General features: G+C 49.9%; 1 protein-coding gene across 7 annotated transcripts in view; it reads left to right on the forward strand.

The window, feature by feature from the left end:
• Positions 1 to 12806, forward strand: part of VTI1A (vesicle transport through interaction with t-SNAREs 1A) — a 743722-nt gene that overhangs the window by 405396 nt on the left and 325520 nt on the right. The window contains exon 9 of one of the 7 annotated variants that reach the window (XM_063962572.1): positions 11574 to 11869. The exons of 5 other annotated variants lie outside the window; for them this stretch is intronic. In XM_063962572.1, the coding sequence (XP_063818642.1) occupies positions 11574 to 11787 (214 nt within the window). In that variant the 3' untranslated portion in view covers positions 11788 to 11869. Of the gene's footprint in view, positions 1 to 11573; positions 11870 to 12806 lie in introns of those variants that run through there. One more of the 7 variants, XM_063962573.1, reaches the window with a different exon arrangement.

The following is a 12806-nucleotide window of genomic DNA, read 5'->3' on the forward strand; positions in this document are numbered from 1 at the left end:
TTGGTAACCGGAACTTCAAGAGATGCTCACGGAAGGATCTGTGGCCTCTACCTCTAAGAAGGGACCTGCTCCAGCAAGGACCCTGTCTGTTCCAAGACTTACCGCGACTGCGTTTGACGGCATGGCGGTTGAACGCCGGATCCTGAAGGAGAAAGGCATTCCGGATGAAGTCATTCCTATCCTGATCAAAGCCAGGAAAGATATAACCGCAAAACATTATCACCGCATTTGGCGAAAATATGTTGCGTGGTGCAAGGCCAGTAAGGCCCCGACTGAGAAATTTTCAACTAGGTCGATTCCTACATTTCCTGCAAACAGGAGTGTCTATGGGCCTGAAATGGGGGTCCATTAAGGTTCAAATTTCGGCCCTGTCAATTTTCTTCCAAAAAGAACTAGCTTCAGTCCCTGAAGTTCAGACGTTTGTGAAAGGGGTACTGTATATACAGCCTCCTTTTGTGCCTCCAGTGGCACCTTGGGATCTAAATGTAGTTTTTGGGTTCCAAAAGTCACATTGGTTTGAACCACTTAAATATGTGGAGTTAAAATATCTCACATGGAAAGTGGTCATGCTGTTGGCCCTGGCCTGGGCCAGGTGCGTGTCAGAATTGGCGGCTTTATCCTGTAAAAGCCCTCATCTGATTTTCCATTCGGACAGGGCGGAATTGAGGACTTGTCCTCAGTTTCTCCCTAAGGTGGTTTTCAGCGTTTCACCTGAATCAACCTATTGTGGTGCCTGCGGCTACTAGGGACTTGGAGGACTCCAAGTTGCTAGACGTTGTCAGGGCCCTGCAAATATAGGTTTCCAGGACGGCTGGAGTCAGAAAATCTGACTCGTTGTTTATTCTGTATGCACCCAACAAGCTGGGTGCTCCTGCTTCTAAGCAGACTATTGCTCGTTGGATTTGTAGTACAATTCAGCTTGCACATTCTGTGGCAGGCCTGCCACAGACAAAATCTGTAAAAGCCCATTCCACAAGGAAGGTGGGCTCATCTTGGGCGGCTGCCCAAGGGGTCTCGGCTTTACAACTTTGCCGAGCAGCTACTTGGTCAGGAGCAAATACGTTTGTAAAATTCTACAAATTTGATACCCTGGCTGAGGAGGACCTGGAGTTCTCTCATTTGGTGCTGCAGAGTCATCCGCACTCTCCCGCCCGTTTGGGAGCTTTGGTATAATCCCCATGGTCCTTACGGAGTCCCCAGCATCCACTAGGACGTCAGAGAAAATAAGAATTTACTTACCGATAATTCTATTTCTCGTAGTCCCTAGTGGATGCTGGGCGCCCATCCCAAGTGCGGATTGTCTGCAATACTGGTACATAGTTATTGTTACCATAAAAAAAAAAAAAATCGGGTTATTGCTGTAGTGAGCCATCTTTTCTAGAGGCTCCTCTGTTATCATGCTGTTAACTGGGTTTAGATCACAAGTTATATGGTGTGATTGGTGTGGCTGGTATGAGTCTTACCCGGGATTCAAAATCCTTCCTTATTGTGTACGCTCGTCCGGGCACAGTATCCTAACTGAGGCTTGGAGGAGGGTCATAGGGGGAGGAGCCAGTGCACACCAGGTAGTTCTAAAGCTTTACTTTTGTGCCCAGTCTCCTGCGGAGCCGCTATTCCCCATGGTCCTTACGGAGTCGACAGCATCCACTACGGACTACGAGAAATAGAATTATCGGTAAGTAAATTCTTTTTTTCTTGGCTGTATCCAGAATCAAGCCCAAGAAAGTCAGACGAGTCGTAGGAACCAACTGCGACTTCGGGATATTGAGAATCCAGCCGTGTTGCTGTAACACCTTCCGTGGAAGTGACATGCTGTTCAGTAACTGCTCTCTTGATCTCGCTTTCATGAGGAGATCGTCCAAGTACGGGATAATTGTGACACCTTGCTTGCGCAGGAGCACTATCATTTCCGCCATTACCTTGGTGAAAATCCTCGGGGCCGTGGAAAGCCCAAACGGCAACGTCTGAAATTGGCAATGACAATCCTGTACCGCAAATCTCAGGTACGCCTGATGAGGTAGATAAATGGGAACATGAAGGTATGCATCCTTTATGTCCAGAGATACCATAAAATCCCCCCTTCCAGGCTGGCGATGACCGCTCTGAGCGATTCCATCTTGAACTTGAACCTCTTCAAGTATAGGTTCAGGGATTTTAAATTTAAAATGGGTCTGACCGAACCGTCCGGTTTCGGGTCCACAAATTGGGTTGAGTAATATCCCCTCCCTTGTTGCAGCAGGGGAACCTTGACCACCACCTGTTGAAGATACAATTTTTGAATTGCATTTAACACTATCTCCCTTTCCGGGGGAGAAGTTGGTAGGGCCGATTTGAAAAACCGGCGAGGAGGCACCTCTTCGAATTCCAGCTTGTAACCCTGGGAAACAATTTCTATTGCGCAGGGATCCACCTGTGAGTGAACCCAGATGTGGCTGAAAACTTGAAGACGTGCCCCCACTGGGGCAGACTCCTGTAGCAGAGCCCCAGAGTCATGCGGTGGATTTTGTAGAGGCCGGGGAGGACTTCTGTTCCTGGGAACTAGCTGTGTTGTGCAGCTTTTTCCCCTCTGCCCTTACCTCTGGCAAGAAAGGACGCACCTCGTACTTTCTTGTTTCTTTGTGATCGAAAGGACTGCATTTGATAATGTGGCGCTTTCTTAGGCTGTGAGGGAATATAAGGTAGAAAATTTGATTTACCAGCTGTAGCTGTGGAGACCAGGTCCGAGAGACCTTCCCCAAACAATTCCTCACCCTTGTAAGGTAAAACCTCCATATGCCTCTTTGAGTCGGTATCACCTGTCCATTGCCGGGTCCATAGGACTCGTCTAGCAGAAATGGACATCGCGTTGATTCTAGAACCCAGTAGACTAATGTGTCTTTGAGCATCTCTCATATATAAGACCGCATCTTTTATATGCCCTAGGGTCAATAAAATGGTATCCTTATGTAGGGTCTCAATATCCGCTGATAAGGTATCTGTCCATGCTGCTACCGCGCTACAAACCCAGGCCGACGCAATCGCCGGTCTGAGTAAGGTACCAGAATGTGTGTAAATGGACTTCAAGATAACCTCCTGCTTGCGGTCAGCAGGGTCCCTGAGGGTAGCCGTATCTTGGGATGGCAGCGCTACCTTTTTGGATAAGCGTGTTAATGCCTTGTCCACCCTAGGGGAGTATTCCCACCGTATCCTGTCCGTTGGCGGGAAAGGACACGCCATAATAATCCTTTTGGGAATCTGCAGTTTTTTGTCTGGAGATTCCCAGGCTTTTTCACATAATTCGTTCAACTCATGTGAGGGGGGAAAGGTTACCTCAGGTTTCTTTCCCTTATACATGTGTACCCACGTGTCAGGGACAGGGGGTTCCTCTGTGATATGTAAAACATCTTTTATTGCAATGATCATATATCGAATACATTTAGCCACTTTTGGCTGTAATTTTGCATCATCGTAGTCGACACTGGAGTCAGAATCTGTGTCGGTATCTGTATCTACAATTTGGGATAGTGGGTGCTTTTGAGACCCCGAAGGTCCCTGCGACATAGGGACAGACATGGGTTGACTCCCTGGCTGTTCCCTAGCTTCAACTTTGTCTAAACTTTTGTGCAATAAATTCACATTAGCACTTAAAACCTTCCACATATCCATCCAGTCAGGTGTCAGCGTTGTCGACGGAGACACCACACTCATTCTCTCCTCCTCCTCCCCCTGAAAGCCTTCTACCTCAGACATGTCGACACACGCATACCGACACACCACACACTCAGGGAATCCTCTTATCTGAAGACAGTTCCCCCACAAGGCCCTTTGGAGAGACAGAGAGAGAGTATGCCAGCACACACCCAGCGTTATATGACCCAGGAAAAAACACTATGGGGGTCATTCCGAGTTGTTCGCTCGGTAAATTTCTTCGCATCGCAGCGATTTTCCGCTTAGTGCGCATGCGCAATGTCCGCACTGCGACTGCGCCAAGTAAATTTGCTATGCAGTTAGGAATTTTACTCACGGGTTTTCCTTCGTTCTGGTGATCGTAATGTGATTGACAGGAAGTGGGTGTTTCTGGGCGGAAACTGGCCGTTTTATGGGTGTGTGTGAAAAAACGCTACCGTTTCTGGGAAAAACGCGGGAGTGGCTGGAGAAACGGAGGAGTGTCTGGGCGAACGCTGGGTGTGTTTGTGACGTCAAATCAGGAACGACAAGCACTGAACTGATCGCAGATGCCGAGTAAGTCTCGAGTTACTCAGAAACTGCACAGAGATGTCTTTTCGCAATATTGCAAATCTTTCGTTCGCAATTTTAAGAAGCTAAGATTCACTCCCAGTAGGCGGCGGCTTAGCGTGTGCAATGCTGCTAAAAGCAGCTTGCGAGCGAACAACTCGGAATGACCCCCTATATAAATATATGTTTACCCAGTAGCGCTGTTTGTACATATATAATTGCGCCAAATTATGTGCCCCCTCTTCTTCAAAACCCTCTTTCACCGTGGTTAAGCAGGGGAGAATCCGGGGAGCTTCCTCTCAGCGCTGTGCTGTGGAGAAAATGGCGCTGGTGAGTGCTGAGGGAGAAGCCCCGCCCCCTCGGCGGCTGGCTTCTGTCCCGCTCAAATATACTGAAAACTGGCGGAGGCTCATTATATATACAGTGCCCAACTGTATATATACCTATTTTTGCCAGAAAAAGGTTTATATGCTGCCCAGGGCGCCCCCCCCCCCGCGCCCTGCACCCTTACAGTGACTGCCGTGTGTGAGGTGTATGGGAGCAATGGCGCACAGCTTCACCGCTGTGCGTTACCTCAGTGAAGATCATGTAGTCTTCTGCCGCCTTTGAAGTCTTCTTTTCTTCTCATACTCACACGGCTTCTATCTTCCGGCTCTGTGAGGAGGACGGCGGCGCGGCTCTAAGACGGATGGCGAGGGTGAGACCTGCGTACCGATCCCTCTGGAGCTAATGGTGTCCAGTAGCCTAAGAAGCAGAGCCTTGAAACTCACAGAAGTAGGTCTGCTTCTCTCCCATCAGTCCCTCGATGCAGGGAGTCTGTTGCCAGCAGGCTCCCTGAAAATAAAAAACCTAACAAAATACTTTCTGACAGGAAACTCATGAGAGCTCCCTGTAATGCACCCAGTCTCCACTGGGCACAGTAGTAAACTGAGGTCTGGAGGAGGGGCATAGAGGGAGGAGCCAGTGCACACCCATACCTAAAGTCTTTCTTAAAGTGCCCATGTCTCCTGCGGAGCCCGTCTATCCCCATGGTCCTTACGGAGTCCTCAGCATCCTCTAGGACGTAAGAGAAATACAGTATAATTATTTTGTAATTGGCCTGTCGCCTGTATCTACTAAGTGTAAAGAACCTGGCGGTATTTTTTAATAGAGGTGATAAGAGATTTCTTTGGTCACCCTGATTAGCAGTAATAAAAAAATATCAGCCTTATTCCAGAACTTACTAAACAGGCCCATTAATCTCCATCTACGGTAAGGATTCTTTACAGTAAGAGCTGTGAAACTGTGAAGTGCTTGATAGAACTGCTATTGGCAGACCTTGTAAACGTAGAAGGATTAGATCATTTCCTGGCAAAACGTCAGGGCAACTGGGCAACATTATATAGTATGTTCATTCAGGGGTACTGTATGTCCAGTCGCCAGTCAGGAAAGAATCACCCCTCCCCCTTGGGACAAGAGGTTAGTACCTTCCTGTGCATCAACGGGGCGTCAGCCTGGGCATGATCCAAATGCATGTTTTGTAGGTTACTGGGAGAGTGTTACTCGGTGTAAGAGACAATGGGGTGATCAGAATCTCATTGTAATCTATGTGCAAAACTATGTCGCTTAGTACACGGAGCTCATTTTAGTGTATTGGTTTATAAACCAGGTGTTCAACTTCTCACCCCTGTAATCCTCCTAAAAATCCGCTGTTAACGTTGGAAGGAGTAGATGAGAAAGGAAGCCAAAAAGTGTATTAGGAAGATGACCTTGTGCCGCTCGGACCAGTAATTGCTGCACTCTGTCTCTCTGTAATTCCGCTGTGTATCTCAATCCTCATCTGTATATCAGTGTCTCTTACACAAGACACATTGTCATTGTGATGTGAGTACTCTGCGGGATTTGTTAGTGTAACACAAAGCACTGGGCTAGTGTGTTCCTACGTGTGTTCGCCTTGTACTTTTATGACTTAAATCACACGAGACCATGCAATCTGCAGATCTTCTTTTTCTTATAAAAGGAAAAAATATATATACCAGGGAACCCCGACACTGTGTATTATGCGCAGGTCGCGGCCCCACAAGCATCCACCAGGGATGTATGATACACTGGTCACTAGGCAACATTGGGGGTAATTCCAAGTTGATCGCAGCAGGAAATTTTTTAGCAGTTGGGCAAAACCATGTGCACTGCAGGTGGGGCAGATGTAACATGTGCAGAGAGAGAGAGATTTGGGTGTGGTGAGTTCTATCTGCAACCTAAATTGCAGTGTAAAAATAAAGCAGCCAGTATTTACCCTGCACAGAAAGAAAATAACCCACCCAAATCTAACTCTCTCTGCAAATGTTATATCTGCCCCCCCCTGCAGTGCACATGGTTTTGCCCAACTGCTAACAAATTTCCTGCTGCGATCAACTGGGAATTACCCCCATTATCCGTATATCGTGTCCATTGTTCACCAGGGACTGGGCTCTGTATGGTACACTGCCACCAGGGACTGGGCTCTGTATGCTACACTGACCACTAGGGACTCGGCTCTGTATGGTACACTGACCACTAGGGACTGGGCTCTGTATGGTACACTGACCACTAGGGACTGGGCTCTGTATGGCACACTGACCACTAGGGACTGGGCTCTGTATGGTACACTGGCCACTAGGGACTGGGCTCTGTATGGTACACTGACCACCAGGGACTGGGCTCTGTATGGTACACTGCCACCAGGGACTGGGCTCTGTATGGTACACTGGCCACCAGGGACTGGGCTCTGTATGGTACACTGACCACTAGGGACTGGGCTCTGTATGGTACACTGGCCACCAGGGACTGGGCTCTGTATGGTACACTGACCACCAGGGACTGGGCTCTGTATGCTACACTGACCACCAGGGACTGGGCTCTGTATGGTACACTGACCACCAGGAACTGGGCTCTGTGTGGTACACTAACCACTAGGGACTGGGCTCTGTATGGTACTTCCACCAGGGACTGGGCTCTGTATGGTACACTGCCACCAGGGACTGGGCTCTGTATGGTACACTGCCACCAGGGACTGGGCTCTGTATGGTACCCTGACCACTAAGGACTGGGTTCTGTATGGTACACTGACCACCAGGGACTGGGCTCTGCATGGTACACTGGCCACCAGGGACTGGGCTCTGTATGGTACACTGACCACTAGGGACTGGGCTCTGTATAGTACACTGCCACCAGGGACTGGGCTCTGTATGGTACACTGGCCACCAGGGACTGAGCTCTGTATGGTACACTGACCACTAGGTACTGGGCTCTGTATGGTACACTGAGAACTAGGGACTGGGCTCTGTATGGTACACTGACCACTAGGGACTGGGCTCTGTATAGTACACTGGCCACCAGGGACTGGGCTCTGTATGGTACACTGACCACTAGGGACTGGGCTCTGTATGGTACACTGACCACCAGGGACTGGGCTCTGTATGGTACACTGACCACCAGGGACTGGGCTCTGTATGGTACACTGACCACTAGGGACAGGGCTCTGTATAGTACACTGGCCACCAGGGACTGGGCTCTGTATGGTACACTGACCACCAGGGACTGGGCTCTGTATGGTACACTGCCACCAGGGACTGGGCTCTGTATGGTACACTGCCACTAGGGACTGGGCTCTGTATGGTACACTGGCCAACAGGGACTGGGCTCTGTATGGTACACTGGCCACCAGGTACTGGGCTCTGTATGGTACACTGGCCACCAGGGACTGGGCTCTGTATGGCACACTGGCCACTAGGGACTGGGCTCTGTATGGTACACTGCCACCAGGGACTGGGCTCTGTATGGTACACTGCCACCAGGGACTGGGCTCTGTATGGTACACTGGCCACCAGGGACTGGGCTCTGTTTGTTACACTGCCCACCAGGGACTGGGCTCTGTATGGTACACTGGCCACCAGGGACTGGGCTCTGTATGGTACACTGGCCACCAGGGACTGGGCTCTGTATGGTACACTGGTCACCAGGGACTGGGCTCTGTATGGTACACTGGCCACCAGGGACTGGGCTCTGTATGGTACACTGGCCACCAGGGACTAAGCTCTGTATGTTACACTGCCACCAGGGACTGGGCTCTGTATGGTACACTGGCCACCAGGGACTGGGCTCTGTATGGAACACTGACCACTAGGGACTGGGCTCTGTATGGTACACTGCCACCAGGGACTGGGCTCTGTATGGTACACTGGCCACCAGGGACTGGGCTCTGTATGCTACACTGGCCACCAGGGACTGGGCTCTGTATGGTACACTGACCACCAGGGACTGGGCTCTGTATGGTACACTAGCCACCAGGGACTGGGCTCTTTATGGTACACTGGCCACCAGGGACTGGGCTCTGTATGGTACACTGGCCACCAGGGACTGGGCTCTGTATGGTACACTGCCCACCAGGGACTGGGCTCTGTATGGTACACTGGCCACCAGGGACTGGGCTCTGTATGGTACACTGGCCACCAGGGACTGGGCTCTGTATGGTACACTGGCCACCAGGGACTAGGCTTTGTATGGTACACTGGCCACCAGGGACTAGGCTCTGTATGGTACACTGCCACCAGGGACTGGGCTCTGTATGGTACACTGCCACCAGGGACTGGGCTCTGTATGGTACACTGCCACCAGAGACTGGGCTCTGTATGGTACACTGCCACCAGGGACTGGGCTCTGTATGGTACACTGGCCACCAGGGACTAGGCTCTGTATGGTACACTGCCACCAGGGACTGGGCTCTGTATGGTACACTGGCCACCAGGGACTAGGCTCTGTATGGTACACTGACCACCAGGAACTGGGCTCTGTGTGGTACACTAACCACTAGGGACTGGGCTCTGTATGGTACTTCCACCAGGTACTGGGCTCTGTATGCTACACTGCCACTAGGGACTGGGCTCTGTATGGTACACTGGCCACCAGGGACTAGGCTCTGTATGTTACACTGCCACTAGGGACTGGGCTCTGTATGGTACACTGGCCACCAGGTACTGGGCTCTGTATGCTACACTGGCCACCAGGGACTTGGCTCTGTATAGTACACTGACCACCAGGGACTGGGCTCTGTATGGTACACTGGCCACCAGGGACTGGGCTCTGTATGGTACACTGACCACCAGGGACTGGGCTCTGTATGGTACACTGGGCTCTGTATGGTACACTGGCCACCAGGGACTGGGCTCTGTATGCTACACTGGGCTCTGTATGGTACACTGGCCACCAGGGACTGGGCTCTGTATGGTACACTAGCCACCAGGGACTGGGCTCTGTATGCTACACTGGCCACCAGGGACTGGGCTCGGTATGGTACACTGGCCACCAGGGACTGGGCTCTGTATGGTACACTGGCCTCCAGGGTCTAGGCTCTGTATGGTACACTGACCACTAGGTACTGGGCTCTGTATGTTACACTGACCACCAGGGACTGGGCTCTGTATGCTACACTGGCCACCAGGGACTGGGCTCTGTATGGTACACTGGCCACCAGGGACTGGGCTCTGTATGGTACACTGGCCACCAGGGACTAGGCTCTGTATGGTACACTGGGCTCTGTATGGTACTCTGCCACCAGGGACTGGGCTCTGTATGGTACACTAGCCACCAGGGACTGGGCTCTTTATGGTACACTGGCCACCAGGGACTGGGCTCTGTATGGTACACTGGCCACCAGGGACTGGGCTCTGTATGGTACACTGCCCACCAGGGACTGGGCTCTGTATGGTACACTGGCCACCAGGGACTGGGCTCTGTATGGTACACTGGCCACCAGGGTCTAGGCTCTGTATGGTACACTGACCACTAGGTACTGGGCTCTGTATGTTACACTGACCACCAGGGACTGGGCTCTGTATGCTACACTGGCCACCAGGGACTGGGCTCTGTATGGTACACTGGCCACCAGGGACTGGGCTCTGTATGGTACACTGGCCACCAGGGACTAGGCTCTGTATGGTACACTGACCACTAGGTACTGGGCTCTGTATGTTACACTGACCACCAGGGACTGGGCTCTGTATGCTACACTGGCCACCAGGGACTGGGCTCTATATGGTACACTGACCACTAGGGACTGGGCTCTGTATGGCACACTGACCACTAGGGACTGGGCTCTGTATGGTACACTGGCCACTAGGGACTGGGCTCTGTATGGTACACTGACCACCAGGGACTGGGCTCTGTATGGTACACTGCCACCAGGGACTGGGCTCTGTATGGTACACTGGCCACCAGGGACTGGGCTCTGTATGATACACTGACCACCAGGGACTGGGCTCTGTATGGTACACTGCCACCAGGGACTGGGCTCTGTATGGTACATTGGCCACCAGGGACTAGGCTCTGTATGCTACACTGGGCTCTGTATGGTACACTGGCCACCAGAGACTGGGCTGTATATAGTACAGCAAAGGAACTTGGCTGTATGGTATACTGATCACCTGCGACAGTATGTAGCCGTTGTTCCATTTGTTTATAGATCTTTGTGTGTAATTTGGCAGGGTGTTCATTATTAATTATTATTATTATTATTATCCTTTATTTATATGGCGCCACAAGGGTTCCGCAGCGCCCAATTACAGAGTACATAAACAAATAATCAAAACAGGAAAACAGCAACTTACAGTTGATGACAATATAGGACAAGTACAGGGTAAATACACATAGCTACATCAGCAGATGACACTGGAATAAGTATCAGGTGGCAGAAGACTGATGGATTTGGGGCAGTTGAAGATGATTAAAGTAAGAAAAGGATCAGCACATGAGGGAAGAGGGCCCTGCTCGTGAGAGCTTACATTCTAAAGGGGAGGGGTAGACAGACATGGGTGACACAGATGGGGTACATAGAGAGCATGGAACAGAGGGTTAGGATGAGATTTGGCTGGGTTTGGTGAAGAAGTGGGTTTTGAGACTTGAGACATTATCCTATATACAATAAACTGTTAGTATGCAGTTAAGTTGCCGGCAGTCAGGGTCCTAGCGGTCAGGATACCGATGCTGGGATCCCGACCGCTGACAATACCGACAGCCGGAATCACGGCTAACGGGCTATTTCCACTCGTGGGTGTCTGCGACACCCATAGAGTGAGAATAGTGCCTGTTAGGAGCGCAGCGAGTCTCTGAGCCCGCAAAGGGACTCACCCCGCTGCCGGCATACTGATGATCGCACTGATCCCAAACTGTGCTATGTAGTTATTGTGTTTTGTTTTTGTTTACTTATGTTCTTTAGTTAGTTTATACTGTTATATATTACGGAGAATGACATATTGTTTATGATCGTGCTACAAGCTTTGCAAAATACTGTTGTTATTCCCTTGTTTAAGCTGGAATAATAAAATACAATAACATATTTTTAGGGAGTTGATAATGCGCACTAGGAAGTGCGGAACCGAGAACGCCTTCCAGACACTTCGTCTAAAGAACAAAGCAAATAAAAATGCTGGAAGAGGTTTCGGGGAAAAAGTCGTGTTCAACAGTCAGCGGGAAGCTCGGAATAAGAGCGTGAACCTGTGTTTGGCAACGTTGCGCCAGAAGTTTGCAAAAAACAAAATACCAAGAGGCTTAAAGTAGCGTTATCAATAAAGTGGTCGGCTCTGCAGCGAAACATGTGGACACGTGTGGTTTACATGTGGTCGAGGCGCTCTGGTAGAGCAATAAAAAAAATGAGGTGCATTTTTTTTCTTTTTCAGAAGCGGACTCTTTCCTCCTCGTAAATTTCTCCCACCAAACTTTCCATATTTCAGTTAATTTAGCTAAAAATGGGAATTTTACAAGTGTCACACCCACCCGCAACATGAGGCCATTGTTATTTTATGAAATCATAAAAGAACACAGGAAACTTTGTGCTGGTTTATGGAGCCAGTTCGGTTTTATATTTGTGTGCAGAGTGCAAGTTATTTTCATACGAGTTTATCAGGACAAAAATTCTGGGCTTTTATGTTGTCTGATTTAAGCCTCCCAGCCACCTGCACCCCAGCAGGGTTACCCACGGCTCATTAGACCGTCTGTCACCCTTGCAGTTGTGAATTCTTTCAGTGCTGTGCCGGGATAGACAATTACTTAGCACTTCCATCTAAGTGTTTTAAAAAAGACTTATAGAATGTTAACAGTTTCTGAGCGCTATTTACAATGTGCCTCTGTACACGCTACCGGCGCCTATTGTGTAGGCTTGCTCCGTACCCTGTGATTCGGTCAGCCGGTTTTGATGGCGCTTTGGTCATTGGTCACCTGTGCGTGTAGGGATACCTGTGTGGTTTGCTGAGATAATGAGTGAATTGGAAGACCAGGTTTTGTGGTCGGCCATGGTTTTATCTTTTCGACCATAAAATAAATCTAGTTCCTATAAAAGTATATTAATTTGTAGATGAAAAAAAGCCACAATCCAGGGTTTTAAGGTCCTCCGTCTACTGGGTTTCCGTCTAGTCCTGCTGGCTTATATGTCGGCATTTCTACAGCTGTGACGTCAAATTGCCATGCATGGCGTGCCACAGACTTTGCGACTAAGCCAATCCATTCTTCCCACCGGAGGCTCTATCACTGTGTGTGCGTCGTACTCACATCACTGGTATGACAAAACTACAAAACACTGG

The sequence above is a fragment of the Pseudophryne corroboree genome, chromosome 3 (assembly GCF_028390025.1).
Source record: "Pseudophryne corroboree isolate aPseCor3 chromosome 3, aPseCor3.hap2, whole genome shotgun sequence".
Classification (NCBI taxonomy): Eukaryota; Metazoa; Chordata; class Amphibia; order Anura; family Myobatrachidae; genus Pseudophryne; species Pseudophryne corroboree.